Source organism: Sinocyclocheilus rhinocerous, unplaced genomic scaffold, assembly GCF_001515625.1.
Source record: "Sinocyclocheilus rhinocerous isolate Xijiao unplaced genomic scaffold, SAMN03320098_v1.1 scaffold453, whole genome shotgun sequence".
Taxonomy (NCBI): domain Eukaryota; kingdom Metazoa; phylum Chordata; class Actinopteri; order Cypriniformes; family Cyprinidae; genus Sinocyclocheilus; species Sinocyclocheilus rhinocerous.
Genome location: NW_015655565.1, coordinates 1611934 through 1627634, shown reverse-complemented (window position 1 = coordinate 1627634; position 15701 = coordinate 1611934). Strand labels below are relative to the sequence as shown.

At 38.7% G+C, this 15701-nt stretch overlaps 1 protein-coding gene across 4 annotated transcripts in view; it reads left to right on the top strand.

Moving 5' to 3' along the window:
- The window catches only part of ppp1r13bb (protein phosphatase 1, regulatory subunit 13Bb), a 70001-nt gene that overhangs the window by 46307 nt on the left and 7993 nt on the right, over positions 1-15701 (top strand). For 3 of the 4 annotated variants that reach the window (XM_016525472.1, XM_016525473.1, XM_016525474.1), the window contains 5 exons: positions 8612-8713; positions 10868-11042; positions 11727-11923; positions 12347-12511; positions 12838-13027. In XM_016525472.1, coding sequence (XP_016380958.1) covers positions 8612-8713; positions 10868-11042; positions 11727-11923; positions 12347-12511; positions 12838-13027 — 829 coding nt within the window. Of the gene's footprint in view, positions 1-1963; positions 2332-8611; positions 8714-10867; positions 11043-11726; positions 11924-12346; positions 12512-12837; positions 13028-15701 lie in introns of those variants that run through there. The other variant, XM_016525475.1, reaches the window with a different exon arrangement.

Genomic DNA, 15701 nt, shown 5'->3' with positions numbered 1-15701 from the left:
AGTAACACAGAATAATTCGCACAAAAAAAAAAACCTCGGATTTGGATCGGCCCTCTCTGACCGATACCCGATCCGAGAAAAATGGCACTATCGGAGCCGATACCCGATATGAATATCGGATCGGCGCATCCCTAGTAGCCATATGGCTCTCATTTTTACTCTGTTTGTGTTTAAGGGGAATCAAGAGGGTTAACTTATATAGCCATGGCATTTGGCTCGTTTGGCCCATGATCCTGAATGTTCTTGGAATAATTTGATTAAATGGTTTAGTTTGACAACTGAGGATTAATTTGCCATCTGTACTGAAGAAACAGAGGGTGAGGACAGAATGAGAATTTCTCTGCCATTATAGTAGTTGGCCTGGAAGAGATAGCTGACTGTAAAAGATAATGATTGAGAAGTTGACAATGCTTGCGTCGCGTTATCATTTATGTTCAGAGACATTTTGGAATGTAACAACACAATTAAGCTTGCGCAGACAGATATGCTTATGTTAAAGTATATTCATAAATTTAATTTTGACCCATGTACTGTGACTCTTGTAATAAAGAGATGAATAATGAATTGGATAATTGACAGGGTCTTCTAGTGGTGAATAGGAATCCTTTAAATACAAACTAAAGCAAAGTTCAAATTTTAAAATCAGCCAATGAGGTGGTTAGAATGGGTAAGATTGTGTGCCTCAGTGGCCACCGTAGCTTCCAGTGCGGTGCAGTTTATGGAAATTGAGAAAATTAAGACTTAAAGCCATGGTCATACTAGACTTTGAGCATGCAAAATTTCTTCAGATGCTGCAATGGTCATGATATGACGTCATGTTCAGCAGTGTCTTTTATAAGAATATTAATTCAGCTAAGAGCTCATGCTGATCTTCTAGCGAAATGCGAAACTTCTTCGCATGAGCTTGTGTTTCCGCTCTCCCGCATTCACATGCATATGAATGGAAGTTAATGGGCTGAAAAGTGTAGTGTGACCGGCCCTTTAGTCTATAAAGACTTTCTATATATATATATATGTGATACTGTTCAAAGCATTATATGAACACTTTTTGTATATTGACAGTTGGGACAGTTCCTGTGTTTAAAGTTTTAAAGTTAAAGTGGGGACTCATTTACGTTGCTGGATGAAATTTTGCCAAAGAAATCCAGTCATTTCAAAGGCAATCAGTGCAATGAAGAATTTTGCCTGATGAACTTCCTGTAGCAAAGAAATTTCCCTATGCGAATTTTGCATCAAGTTAAAGTTGGTGAACTTTGACATGCAAATTTGTAGCACCAACCTATAGCAAGCCTCTTGATTTGGTAGTGACTTATTTTTGGGTGGAGATTTGTAAATTAGCAGCAAAGCATAAATGAATATCCATTTTGGGTCATTTTGCATAGTATGTGGTACCTATGGTGCATAGCTAACGTCAAATAATTCTCCTCGAATGTGATGACGTCCTGTTGTCTACCCTAGGACAGGACAGGCATTTTGACTGGAGCTGAGCCTCAGAGTACAGCTAAGACAAAACTCCTGGCATATTTCGCAACAGCAGGCTTTTTTTTTGGGGGGGGGGGAGATGTTTAATCTGATTTCTCCCTCTGGCCTCATCTTAGCCTGTCTACTTCTAAACATAAACAATCCCAAAGAAGAAGCCCATCCCTGTACTTAAAGTAATTTCTCTCCCTACCCAGGATTCAAGGCAAGTCATCACTGGCACACAAACACTGTACTGATTCAGCAGCATGACATCTGTATATATATATGTGTGTGTGTGTGTGTGTGTCAGAGTAAAATTCTTTGAACTCTCATAATACATTCTGTTGTGTTGTTATTCTCCTGTTATGTCTTTATTATTTTGTGGATTACATCCCCGTTTCATGACATAACCGCTTTTAAGAGGATCATCCCTGTGGTTTTACAGCAGGGCCGTTTTCTCTGCTTTGACTTCTCTGCCTCTCTGAAGATGTTTCTCTCTCTCTCTCACACACACACACACAACCACGCCCAGCGTTCACAGTAGGGTAAATCCCTGAATGTGTGGCCAGCCTGTAAAAGGGAACATTTTTCTCCTTATGAAATAGTGGGTGGCCCCCTTTCTCTCATTTCCTCTCGCTGTTACTCCATCTGTTTTCTTTAGCGAGAGTCTCCTTTCTGAACGCGTGCCGTGTCAGAGGGTCACCGTGGCCCTGTCTACAGTGGAGCGTGGCAGTGCACCTTCAGTCCTTTTTGTCAATACCCTCTACTTGTTCATTTTGTCTCCTCTTTCATCCCATCACACCATCCCTGCACACTTCGTTCATCTTCACGGCCGGGATTGACTTTGTGCCACCAGGGAGAGTCTAAAAGGTAAGGCTGACTCTGCATTCCATGCAGAAAGTGACCATCCTACGCAAGATCTCTTTTCAATAATACATTTCTGAACATTCATAGGCTGTTAATGCTTTAAATCAGCTGTTGTTGAATCTGTGTGTGGTCCATTGTACTTGGAAAGTAATAAGAGCTGTCAGTCTTTCTCTTGTGTTGAGTCTTTGTTATAGGTTAAGTGGGTAATAGGCTGCTCTATGGTATGTATTGGTGCTAGAGCCACTTCTTATAGAGGAAGACTGTGTCTGTCCATCACGCATGCAGAGTTATGTCACTTCCAGTGACATAGTAACCTGTTTAGCTCCATTTGATATCTGTTTGACAGTTCCTGTGTGTGGGCAGATACACACATGATGCGCAAAACTCCGCATTTGAACAGTCAGTAGCAAATACTTAAACTAATAACAAAACAGTAGCTGATTCAGAAGCGCCAGATTGTCATAGCAAAGTCAGAATTACCTCCTCTCCTAGGTTCACGAAACGGTCGTCCATAAAATGCATTGCTGTTCTGTTGTAAGTAATCTTAAAGATTCCTAAATGCATCAACTTTCGTAAGGTGCTAGAGCCACTTCTTATAGAGGAAGACTGTGTCTGTCCATCACGCATGCAGAGTTATGAGCTCCAGAACACTGAACTGTGTGGGCAGATCATGTTTTATAAAGTTGAAGCTGTTCCTGTGTGTGGGCAGATACTCTCTCCAGGGCTTAACATGTTCCAGGTTTTGCTGTTTCTTCACTCATTTTCATGCTTTTCGTCATGAATTTAAGTATTTAAAAATGTATCTTGATCTTTTATTCTTTTAGTTTCTACCTCATTTTTTCCCCACTGAAACAGTTATGCATTATGGTGTGAATTTAAATGCAACTTTATGATTTCAGGTTTATAATGGATTGCTTGTTAGTTGTTGGCTTTTCTCATGAGTTCTCCAGTATTGGGCAGATTGCGTTAGAATTCATTACATTTATTTACTTAGCATATATATGTTTTTATCCAAAATGACTGCTGTGGCAAATACTGCACCACAAGTGTCAAACTGTTATCCCATATTTCATCCTAAAATTAAAACAAATAAAATTTGTCAATTTTGTTTCAACAAATAATAATCAAGGCAGCTCACTAAGTTTTGGTTGAGCTGATTTATTGTATCTGTTAAATAAATAACTGCATAATTTTGGCCCTGTTGTTATTAATATGTTTATGTACAAAGTTAGAAGGTTCCCTGTATGATTTATAACATTAGCTGAGAGAGATTTAAGCAGAATGGCATTATAACTGAAATATACACTAATACATTGGAATAAAAATCAAATTGAGCAATCAGTGTCAATACCGAGTCCTGTTTAGTGTTAAGTGTTCATTGTTGTGGATAATGCTGTCGTGGTAGAGTTATGTCTTCAGATTTTTATGCTTTAATGTTAAATAAGATCACCGTCCTGGCATTCTAATGTACAGCTTATCATAACATTGTTTGAATGTCTTTTACATCCTCTCTAAGATCTGTACAGCTTTCAGGCCAGTGCCAATAAATGAGCGCCGGTCTAAATCTTAGTGTGGAAAACGCATTATGTGTGTGCTTCCTCCATGCCAAGAGTCACAGCTGAACATGCTGTCCATGTGGGTGCAGTCTGTGAAGTGATGAAGGATGGATACTTATATCGCTTGACTTCTTATAAAACTCCTTGGTTGTGCACCATACAATCATATCAAAATCATATTTCTGTCAAAAGGCGAGCTTAACTTTTTCTGATATTTCACCAGCCAGCTTTGGCTAATGTGCTTTGGCAACGTGTAACGTTGCATGCAAAGCTGCTTTGATTGGGAAACGCTGCCCTGCAGAGATGCAGTATTTAATGCCAGAGTTTGTCCTGCGATTCAAGTTTGGGGTGTATGGAGAATTCTTTGAAAATGAAAAGTCTAAATCTCAGCAACAGTTCTGTTACTTTCAGCTGTTACTTTCACGCATAAAATGTCCCTACTGCATGACAGACACCATTAAAATGGGAAATACACCTATTTCTATAAAACCCTAAGCACTGCAACAGTAAAAAAAAAGTGTGTCCTGTAGAAACTCTTTTTGCTTGCCAATTATTTTGCTCTTTCCGGATTTCTGATGTTTTTAGGCAGGCATATTTTGGAGAGACCAGCATGTGGTTTAAAGTTAACGAAATGTCTAATGGCTTTTTACGAAACAAGACTGTCCCAGGCTTCCATCACTCCAGAATTTGAAGCATCTGGAAGGTACAAGATATATAGCGGCTCTGAGGCACGTGATCTATAGTACAAGGCCCCAGAGTCCAAGTTATTACCCACTGACCTGCTTCCTTTGTCTTGTACTGAATGAACTGCTTCACAGAAATTGTTCTGCCTTCCTACAAAGCAAGAAAACAGCGAGCAAAGTCTTCAGTCTTGCTTTCTTGGTGGTAATTTTATCAGAGAAATAAAGAAACTGCCTCCCTTTTTTCAGCTTGGCCCCAGGAAATATGAAGCCTGCTCTTTAAATAAAAACCATCTTTTCTTAATAGACCTCTTAGGGCCGATTATTGTTTTAACAAGCATCGAGTTTCGCCACACAGTTGAATGATCTCTTACACACCTTCCCTAGAGATCCACGGCCATATTTGTATAACCATGCCTGGTAAAAAGGATCCGAAAGGATAAGAGCAGGAAAGATCATGCTATGCAGTCTGAAGGGTGGCCAACAACTCCCTCCACTGAATATCAGAGGAAACTGAGGATTTTTTTTCCCTCCCCAGTACACCTCAGAAACGGATAATCAAATCAGTCTGTTGTATGTCACTCCTTGTGCCACATTGCCATGGAGATGGGCTCTTTATAACCCATGTGATGTGGCCATACGGAGTCGCCTGTGTGGGTAAACAGAACCTGACACAATTGGCCTTTAAGCCATGAATCACTCCCTAGCAAACTGAGTCAAGTCATTTCAACTTTAATGAAATTTGGAGATCTTCCATGGAGCTCGTGCTTATGGGAACTGCACGAAAATCTGCATCGTTATTGATCAAGTCTTGAGTAGTTTGTGCTAACGGAAGCTGAACTGAAAAGACTGGTAAGTGTTGAGCTAAGATGTCTAGCGCTTTTTTGTTATAAAGCGTTATTTAAAAGTTGATCATTTGAAGTACTGAAATGATGCTGTTTCTAAACTGGTGTCTTCAAACACATTTGAATTATAGGCATAGCCATTGTTTGTACTGTTACTTGGTGTGTTTGACATATAGCCTGTTTTAGTCTCAAGAAAAGCGATGACAGTGGGGAAAAATTTCAATCCCTCATTCTGATGTGAAATGACAGTTGATTTGATCCAGACGTGATTTGGCCTTCTGCTCCAGGCAAAGCCCACTTTTTTTCTCAGCAATCACTAATAATTAATTGAATGGAAGAGACAGTTTGTATTGAGACCGAGCACAAGCACAATCTCTTTGAATTTGAAAGAGAGGAACACTTCCAGTGATCAGCTTGTAACACTCCAAAGAGAAAGGAAAACTTGAAATCGCATCATATGACCCCTTTAATGTGCTGATTTCATTGACACACAAACACACACACATCACTCACACAGAGTGAGAGATCGTGCTGCGCACACACACAGAAACAGGCATACAGAAACTTGTTGTCAGTGCTGCCCCGTGACTTTTATTAATAAATTAACTAAGATACTGGATCGCTGCATTATATTCCTCAGCAAGGAGGTAAAATTTAAGTAACTAAACTCACAACTTCATTGTTTGTAGAGAGATGCACAGATGCAGGTCATTCACGCACACACAACTGTCATCTCTCTCTCCCTTTCTCTCTCTCGATCGGTCGATCGATTGATAATTAATTCAAATAAATGCTATAATTCATTCAAATAAATGTGCTCTTACCACACTGTTTCATCTCTGTGTCTGATTTGAAGTGGGCAGAATGCTAGAGCTAACGAGTCGTAACTGAATAAAATAACTCCGTTTTACCCTTCCAGTCAAATATTGCGCTGCAAACATCATTAACAGCTTTAACTTGTCAATGCTGGTAAATGACATGGTATAAGTGGGATAATGCATGGCTAGCTGTGCATTAAACTATTTTAATGCACTCCGCCAAGGTTCTTGGCTTCCACATTGTGCATATAGCAGTGCATTATTCCTTACGTAAACCATGATGCATTTTTTTGTGTTTTTTTTTCAAAATTCTTCAATGAACACAAAGTTCAAAAGAGCATTTTAATTTCTTTCAAAAATATTTATTATTATTATTAATCTCTGTTGTTAAATATGTATTTATACATGGTATTATGTCTGTTATGTGGAAACAGTGGTTCTGTGTACAAAAGCAGGCGAGCTTGACAAATTATGTTCCAAGAAGAGAAGTAAACTGTTTTGTATGATGTCAGATGTTACTGTATTTACACTGTATTTTCTGCTTTTTTTTCTAACCTCCTCTAGCTAAAACCGCTATTATCTTAATCCTTTTTGTATTTATATGTGACTGTAAAAACATGGTTGATTTAGAAGGCAATTTTCACATGTAGTGATTTAAAACATGGAGATCAACAAAAACAAGACATTGTGAGACATGAGCATTGATGGACTATGAGATAATTACAGACATGTTTTCAAGTATCACATCGTGGTAGAAAAAATACTACCCATGAATTATGGAAATAGATCATGGTATTAACTTGGATGAGAATAGATGTAGCCATAGGCTGTAGGTGACTTGGCAATACCACGCCACAAACATCACCACAGTATATTTCTCATGCTGTGTGCTCATTATGTTAATATTAGTATTAATGCTGATAGATTGCCATTGAATTCTGTTCCATGATGCATCGATGTGGGTGGCAAATTTTGTCAGTGAGAAAATCTAGCTATTGAAACATAGTCATGCTGTAGCTAATTTTTTACTGTTCTGTTGAACTTTCTATTCATCAAAGGATCCAGAAAAAAATGTTGCATGGTTTCCACAAAAATATTAAGCAGCGCAACTGTTTTCAATGCTGATAATAATAAAAAACATTCTTGAGCAGCAAATCAGCATATTAGAATGGTTTCTAAAGGATCATGTGACACTGAAGACTGGAATAATGGCAGATGAAAAGTCAGCCTTGCCATCACAGGAACAAATTACATTGTAAAAATTATATTTCACAATGTTACTGTTTTGTATTTTTGATCAAATAAGCAACCTTGGTGAGCATAAGAGAATATCAAAAACATTAACAAAAATCTTACTGACACTAAACTTTTGAAAAATAGTGCATAGTGTTTTTTTTTATAAAATAAATTAATTACTTAATTACTTAATTAATTACTAATTAAATGTCAGCCAATGTGTAACTTTTGACATGTTATAGTTAACATATTGGCAAAATTGATGAACGTATTTGACTCCAACTGATCTGCCTGATTGCCCCTAGTCCTTACATAACCTTAATGACTGGCCCAGCTTCAACCTTAAACACTGTGTGAGTGCACTTGTATGGCTTTTGCTTAGGACAGCCCAGAGACAAAACAGTCTGCTGGCTTTTTAGGAAATGGAAGCATTGCTGTATTGCCACAGACAATAGAAGATTTTAATTTCATGGGGAACTTTTGCACAGCATGAACCAGGTTGTTAATGGTGTTCTGCTTCAGGTTTATGTGAGTCACCCTACACTGCTTCTCTTTATTTCATAACTACATTTTATATTCCATGTTCACATCATGTACCGTGCCGCCTTGAATTGACCTCAGTTCTGCTTGATTGCTCTAAATGGCAGTCTATCACGGCAATTGCCATCTGAGTATTTTGGTGCCTTTAATCTTTGCTACACAACAGTTCTGCTCTGCTGCCATGGCGACACCCTGGCGACAGCCGCAGTGACGGACAACTTGCTCTTATCTTCCAGAATGCAGAGTGACCGAGTGGGATTCTGGGATGCATCTCTGGCACAGGCCTGTTTTAGACCCTTTCGGCTAAAAGAGTCACCATTCCTCTTCCCGATGAGCTCAGCAGGCCTACGCTAACATTAGCGCTCCTGTTATAATTAAGCTCCAAGTGTTTACTTGGCCACAGGTCATTTCACACCCAGCTCTCACTACAATAAGCCCTGCAGATACACGGTCGTGTCTGTTTCTCAAGTCTTCTGTGTCATTTATGGCTGTAGAATTAAACCGGTCATGAATCCTTGTTTGTGTGCATATATTTTGTTTTTGTTCTGACTGCCCCTCCTTTTTTCTCTAACCCCCCCCTCTCGCTTTATCTATCTCTCCGTGTGTAGGTGGGAAACCCTCGCGTGGAGCTCACTCTCTCAGAGCTGCAGGAGATGGCCACTCGTCAGCAGCAGCAAATTGAGGCCCAGCAACAGATGCTTGTAGCTAAGGTAAGACGCTCAGATGTGTCCTTTGATTGGGCATCTTTTTAACGATAATTGTTTTCATCTGTGTGGGGACTAGACACAAATATTTCCTCCAGTTAGAATTTGCAGCTGAATCAAACATTGGCATTAATTAATTCACTGACATTGAAATGGCATGGTATCTATTTTGATTTTATTGCTATTATGGATGTTTTCCTTAGCAGAATGACTATTTGTTTTGACTATAAGTGACTATATTGACTATATTTGACTATATTTGTCCTAGCTAGAACCAAGGGTTGTATCTTTGGTAAATGCGCTTCAGTACCATAAATGTTGTTTTTCAGATAGAATGCAGAATTACCCAGACTTCTTTTTGCCGTTAAAATTTTAAGTTTCTTAAGTCCGTAAAAGATCAATTTTAAGCCTGCAGGTAACTGAAGTTGCAGAAGGGTCTTCCACTGTGTATTCTGTGAACATGACTATAGATGTTATAAAAACAATTGATTTAATTCATATTGCCATTTCTGAGTATTTACTCATAATTGCACCTGGCAAAAACACTTATTTTCTTATTTCTTATATCTTATTTTACCTGACCCAATGTAAATAATCTTTGTGGAAAAAAATCTTTACTTTAAAATTGCACTGTGCAAACTGCACTGTTTGTTCATAATATGTTATGCAAATAACTGTAATGAAGTAATTTTCTGAGAAGAAATTGGATATTAATGGGTTAAGTATCCCTGTAATTATTCAAAAAACAGCTGCTTGTTGGGTAAACCTCAAACTTTGTTTATGAAGCAGCTTAAGCTCCTTATTATCATTGTGCAGTGTTGTAATTAGATGTTTTAAGTTACTGACCTCATCTTTGTTTTCCTCAGTGCCATTTCTAGGTCATTACAGCATGTTGTTCTGACCATTATAGGGGTGTTAGTCATGGGAACTACAGGCTGAGGCGGGAAGCTGAATGAAACCAAAAATGCCAATTATGTAGCAGACAACTCTGACATGCTTTGTATGGTGTGGCAGGCATTTTCCATCCATACTAGCACTAAATAGCTTTGTTTCTTAATTCAACAAAGAGCAACGTGTGGAATCTAGAACTGGTCACACTTATTACAGACTGTTCCAGGATCAGACCCAATGAGAACTCTGATCTCAGAGCTATTTGGATTAATATTGCAGTGTGCTGTGATGACTCTGGGCCTCTAGTCATTGAAAGTCCACCATGTGCTATTTTTAGCTTTCTCACTCACTCAGACACTTTCCATTTCACTGCATCTGTTTGTGTTCCCTGAAGATAGAGAAAGAAATTACTCAACAAAGAGCCTAATTGCTTTTATTTTCACTTAGTTACTCAATAAGTCAGCATTGGAAGCAGCATCTTTTCCCAAAGGTAATACGGTTGCTCTTAATAGCAAATGTCTCCATGCTTGACATTGACAGTAAATCACTAGGTTGTCTATCTTGTTTAAGTGCTGTATTTCAACAAAAAGACAGGATCGTATCATGTTGTCCTGAATGCACTTTGCTCTGTTAGGGGTACTGCAGATGCCCCAGGGTTAAACAGTCCGTTCTCCACTGAAGTAATGGCACTGATCCTACAGGCCCTTTATACATAAGCCCAGTAAAATGAGCTGGGAATCTGGTGGCATTGACCTTTTGACAAAAATGACTTAACTACACACAACACATCTACTCTAAGTGTCAAGAAGTCAGACAATCAACACATCATAATATAGACATTAACAAAGGAAAAATGTGTAATGGGCACAATGTATGCCGTTTTTGCATTTAATGGAGAAAGCACGTGTAAAATGAATGAAGGTCAATGTCATGAAGAAACACCCTTTCTAAAAAGTTCCAGCATTACTGTATTCTACTTTTCCTTTGCTTTGTGCAGGTGTAGAGATTTTTGCTTGTGGACGATCATTCAAAATTTGCAAGTGTGTTCATGTGATCTACTGATCTGCTAACCTAACGCTTACATTTTTCAAGATTGACTGCTGGTTTCGAAAACAGAACAAACAAAAGTCTGATGGACAAAATGGCAAATAACAATTAGGCTTAGTAGTCCAGTAGACACTTTAAATGTCCCTGACAATTTACGGTTACTGTTTTATTTATGTTTTCTCCCGTTCTTTTTGCATGCTCATGTATGTATTCTGTCTGTAGGAGCAACGGTTGCGCTATTTGAAGCAGCAGGAGCGACAGCAGCAGCAGGCAGTGTCTGAGACCGAGAAACTACAGAGGTTAAAGGAGAGAGTGGAGAGTCAGGAAACCAAACTCAAGAAGATCCGTTCCATGAGGGGCCAAGTGGACTACAGCAAAGTCATCAATGGCAACCTGTGTATGTACAGTACTTGCTTGACCACTGACTTCAGCATTCATCCAAGTCGAAACACCATTGCTTACTGCTGGCGATTGTGATGCCGCTTTTTTGCATTGCTGTATTAAGCCAGATTGCTTCATGTAAGCGGTTGCGTGAGAGAGCACTGAGTTTCCAACTGCAACTGCGAGCACATGCACACATAAAAACACATGCCATAAGGTCAGGATTTGGACTGGGGCAGTTTGTGAATTGTAATGATCTCACATAATGCCAAATTCTCCCACACACGCAACTCCAGATGGGGTTGTCCACTCTGCTGGAGATGAGTCTTTTAAGGACTGAGTTTAAAATTATATTTTTGTGGATTGTTATCAGTACTTTATTGCAGAATGGGAAAGATTTTCTAATTGTGAAACCTTTTTCTTTAGTTTTACCCCTCAGCTGGGTGGATTACTCATGTTGTGCCAGCATTAAACTATATTGTATGGTTGAGAAATTGTGTGGACAATAAAAGTCAATTTTACTGAATAGAATATATCTGTTCAGCCTGCTAGTTTTGCATTTTGCTAGAGCTCCTGTACAACATGTGCAGCCATACATTACATTTTCATTGAACATTAAATAATAATCCTATAGTCGCCTCATGTATGCCTGTGTTTGCACGCAAGTTTGCATGTGTATTACTCTGCTGTGGTCTGTTAGCCGCAGAGATTGAGCACATTAGCGGGCTGTTCCAGGAGAAGCAGGCAGAGCTGCAGGCAGCCGTCTTGAGGGTGGATCAGCTCAGCCAGCAGCTGGAGGACCTGAGGAGAGGCAAACTGAACGGCCTGCAGACCCTCGGGGGTCAGGTCACCGGCACCGCTGCCCTGGAGCTCCGCAAACTGTACCAGGAGCTGCAGGTACGAGCACACACTCAACTCAAGTTCATTTCATTTCATTCAATTAATTCTATTCTATTCTAGTCTGTTCAGAGATTTGTTGTGGTGATTTTTCACCATAAAAGAACCTTGACCGCTTTTAATAATGCAGTTTTTTTTAATATGTTGTATATTGCAACAAAATAAGGTGTGGAAAAAAGTTTTGGGCAATTAAAATTAGTTAAAAATGTACTTTTTTTCCTACATTGCTTTTAGTACAGTTGTTTGAAAATTAGTTCACAATTGTTGAATTTATGACATTTGTTGTATAGAAACATGGAATCTGCCATATCCATTGATCTTGATCGTTCTTGATCTTATTCTGTGTATGTCTGTGTTACTAGTGTGCCTGTCATTTCTATCAGTGATAATGTTGATCATTACTTTGCTGTTTTTTCCAATCAGATACGCAATAAGCTGAATCAGGAGCAGAACAGTAAACTTCAGCAGCAAAAAGAGCTGTTGAATAAGAGAAACATGGAGGTAACACTGATGGACAAGCGTATCAATGAGCTCAGAGATCGACTGTACAAGAGAAAAGCTGAGGCACGTCAAAAAGAAAACCTTCCAGTAAGGCCTTACTCACACTTCTTAGTTTATTTTATTTAGCAATCTTGTTCAGAAACCACTCGGACATCTAGAGACCTAATCTGGAGCTTGTGAAAGATTTTGAATTTCAATTTGTTTCCTTTTTTGCCCTTTTTTTTCCCTTTTCCCCTTCTGGCCTTACTCACACTTCTTAGTTTATTTTATTTAGCAATCTTGTTCAGAAACCACTCGGACATCTAGAGACCTAATCTGGAGCTTGTGAAAGATTTTGAATTTCAACCAAGCTAAATACTTTTTTCTTTTGTTTCCTTTTTTGCCCTTTTTTTTCCCTTTTCCCCTTCCTGCAGCTGAATAGAGTAAATGGTCCTCCCTCTCCGCAGCTGGCTCCCGGAAACACCGGCCGTGTGGCAGCTGTGGGACCCTACATCCAGGTCCCAGTGCCAGGCAGACAGGAGGGTTATGTAGTGCACCCTGAACCTCTCAAACCTCAGTCACTGGGTGTTAACACCCCAGCCAACCACGCCCACTCCAAATCAGGTCAGTTCTTAAACACGGACGTCTGCATGATAACGTCAAACATTTATTTGGAATGAAATGGTGCCAAATGAATGGTACCATTTTTGTCTGTGTATTTGAATCCTACATTGTTAATTGGCATACAAAATTTGCAATATGAACTCTTTATCCACATTGGATTGAAAATGATCACTGCTTTGGTCAGTTTTGATCAGTGGTAGTCTGTATTTAAGGTCGACATTTAGTCTTGCAGATCCAGACTTATCAGCCAAGTCAGCTGATTCCTGCCAGTAATGCTTACTTAGCCATTTAAAGCAAACAACCACATTTTATTTTGTTCTCGTTTAAGTTCAGTCAATTATGTTAATAGACCAGCAAGCAATTAAGTGTTTTCAATAATGATGCAACAATCTCTTAGAGCATTTGACCACCTAAAAGTAATAAGCACCAGTTATTTGAAAGACACCACTCATAAAACAATAATTATGTGTCTACTTCACTGCCTTCATTTGCCTCAAACAAAACACTTTTTGAAGGATCTGATGATCTTTCGAACTTTGACGAATCCAACAACTAGTTATTCCTCAAATAATTTTTTTCATCCACTGGCCCCATGTCAACATGACTTGTTTTGTGACGGACTGTGTAGTAGCCAGTAAGTAGATCAGTTCGAAAGTGTGATTTGTGACTAAAGCCCAAAGTGTACTTAAGCTTTGACGTGAACACTTAGTGTATGCATACAGCCGAACACATACCCTTTCAAAGTATACTCCATTTGATAGCTTGCACAAACATAGGCACTCGACACATGCACACTAGTAAGTTTCATCTTTGTTCTTTGTCTTCCCTTTTTGTCTCTAGAAGTTATGCCTGATAAAATGTCTTTGTACTCTATTAAACTAAAATTGCAGGTCTCTCTTAACACCCTCAGACAAGCGCTCATCAATGCAGTTGTCTGTTGTTGCAGTCTCAAGTAGTTTGTTGTTGTCCTGATTCTTTAGTTTCTGTTTCGACTGTGAAACAATGGCCAGGGTTAGTGTTGCCACCTTGTGGACCAACAAAAAATCTGTGGTTGGAAGTATGCACATACTATGCTGATGATGAAATTTACATCATGCGCTCTCCCTGGTGTATGAGTTAAAACCAAAGTATACTTTGAGCTTAATAAGGCTGAAACTAGCTCTTACATTGTTGTTAAGTTCTACAGCATTCCTGTAGCTCAAACACTAGGGAATGCTGCTAGCAATGCCAAGATCATAGGTTTGATTCCCAGAGAATGTATAATAAGCTAATTAAATATATACCTAGAAAGAAAGTTGCTTAGGATAAAAGCATCTGCTGAATGCGTAAATGTAAATAAAGTGGTTTGGTACTTCTCTTAAAGACCACAGCATGTATCCTATCACTTCCTGCTGTGAGTTCCCTCTCTTCAATTACTGTTTTTGAAGTTGATTTTTCGTTTTCTTCATTTCTAACCTCTTGTGTCGTTTCTGCTCTGTGCTGTGCATATGTGTATGTGTGTGTCTCTCTTTTCTCTTTGGTGTCCCTGTACTTTAACAGAAGTTTGGGTTGGTAAGATTTTATAAAAATACTTTTTTTTTTCTTTTAATGCTCATCCATGCTGCATTTATTTGATCAAAAATGTATTTGATGAACAAAACCAGTAATATTGTAAAATATTAAACATTTATATAACTGTTTTCTATTTAAATATTTTTTTTTTCAAATGTAATTTATTTCTGTGGCAAAGCTGAATTTTCAGCATCATTACTCCAGTCTTCAGTGCCAGTCTTAAGTGTAATATTTTTGTGGAAACCATCTTTTTCCAGCCAGGTTTCATTGATGAATTTAAAGTTCAAAAGTACAGCATTTATTTGAAATGAACATCTTTTGTAACATTATAGGATTTGGGGGGGTGATTAGATGGAGTGAGAAAACCTCCCGGCCCCTGGAAGGTCTCTCATTTAGACATCATAGTGGACCCGATTGCTCCACCCCCTCCAGAGCCCCGCCCAGGCCCTGGGGCTCCACCCCCAGTCACCTGCTCTGCGGCAGGGTCGGACGGCGCTTCTCGTGAGTGGGAAGGTGTCTGATAGAGGGCAGGAGGAATGGCCTATGAACCTTATTCAGTGTAGTGAGCAGGATCAAAGCAGTCGACCAAGTCTTAGAGACTTGTTAGAGTCACCCATAAGACTGAAGTTCAAAATGGTCCTTGGATCATCTTAACTGGATCATCATGGCTAACAAATATTTTTTTTTTCAAATGTAATTTATTTCTGTGGCAAAGCTGAATTTTCAGCATCATTACTCCAGTCTTCAGTGCCAGTCTTAAGTGTAATATTTTTGTGGAAACCATGATACTTTTTCCAGGTTTCATTGATGAATTTAAAGTTCAAAAGTACAGCATTTATTTGAAATGAACATCTTTTGTAACATTATAAAAGTCTTTACTGTCACTTTTTCAATTTAATATGTGCTTGCTGAATGAATATATGAATTTCTTTCCAAAAAAACAAAAAACAAACTTTGAATGGTAGTGTAATCTGTAATGAAAAAAAATATTACACTAAAATCTCAAATTAATTCTGTTTTCCACTGATCTCAGACTTTGGACTCCATTGTATCTTAATTTCATATCCACTTTTAAAAACTGCAGAGGTGCAATTTTCCAGACAAAACATGGCTCAAGGCAGAA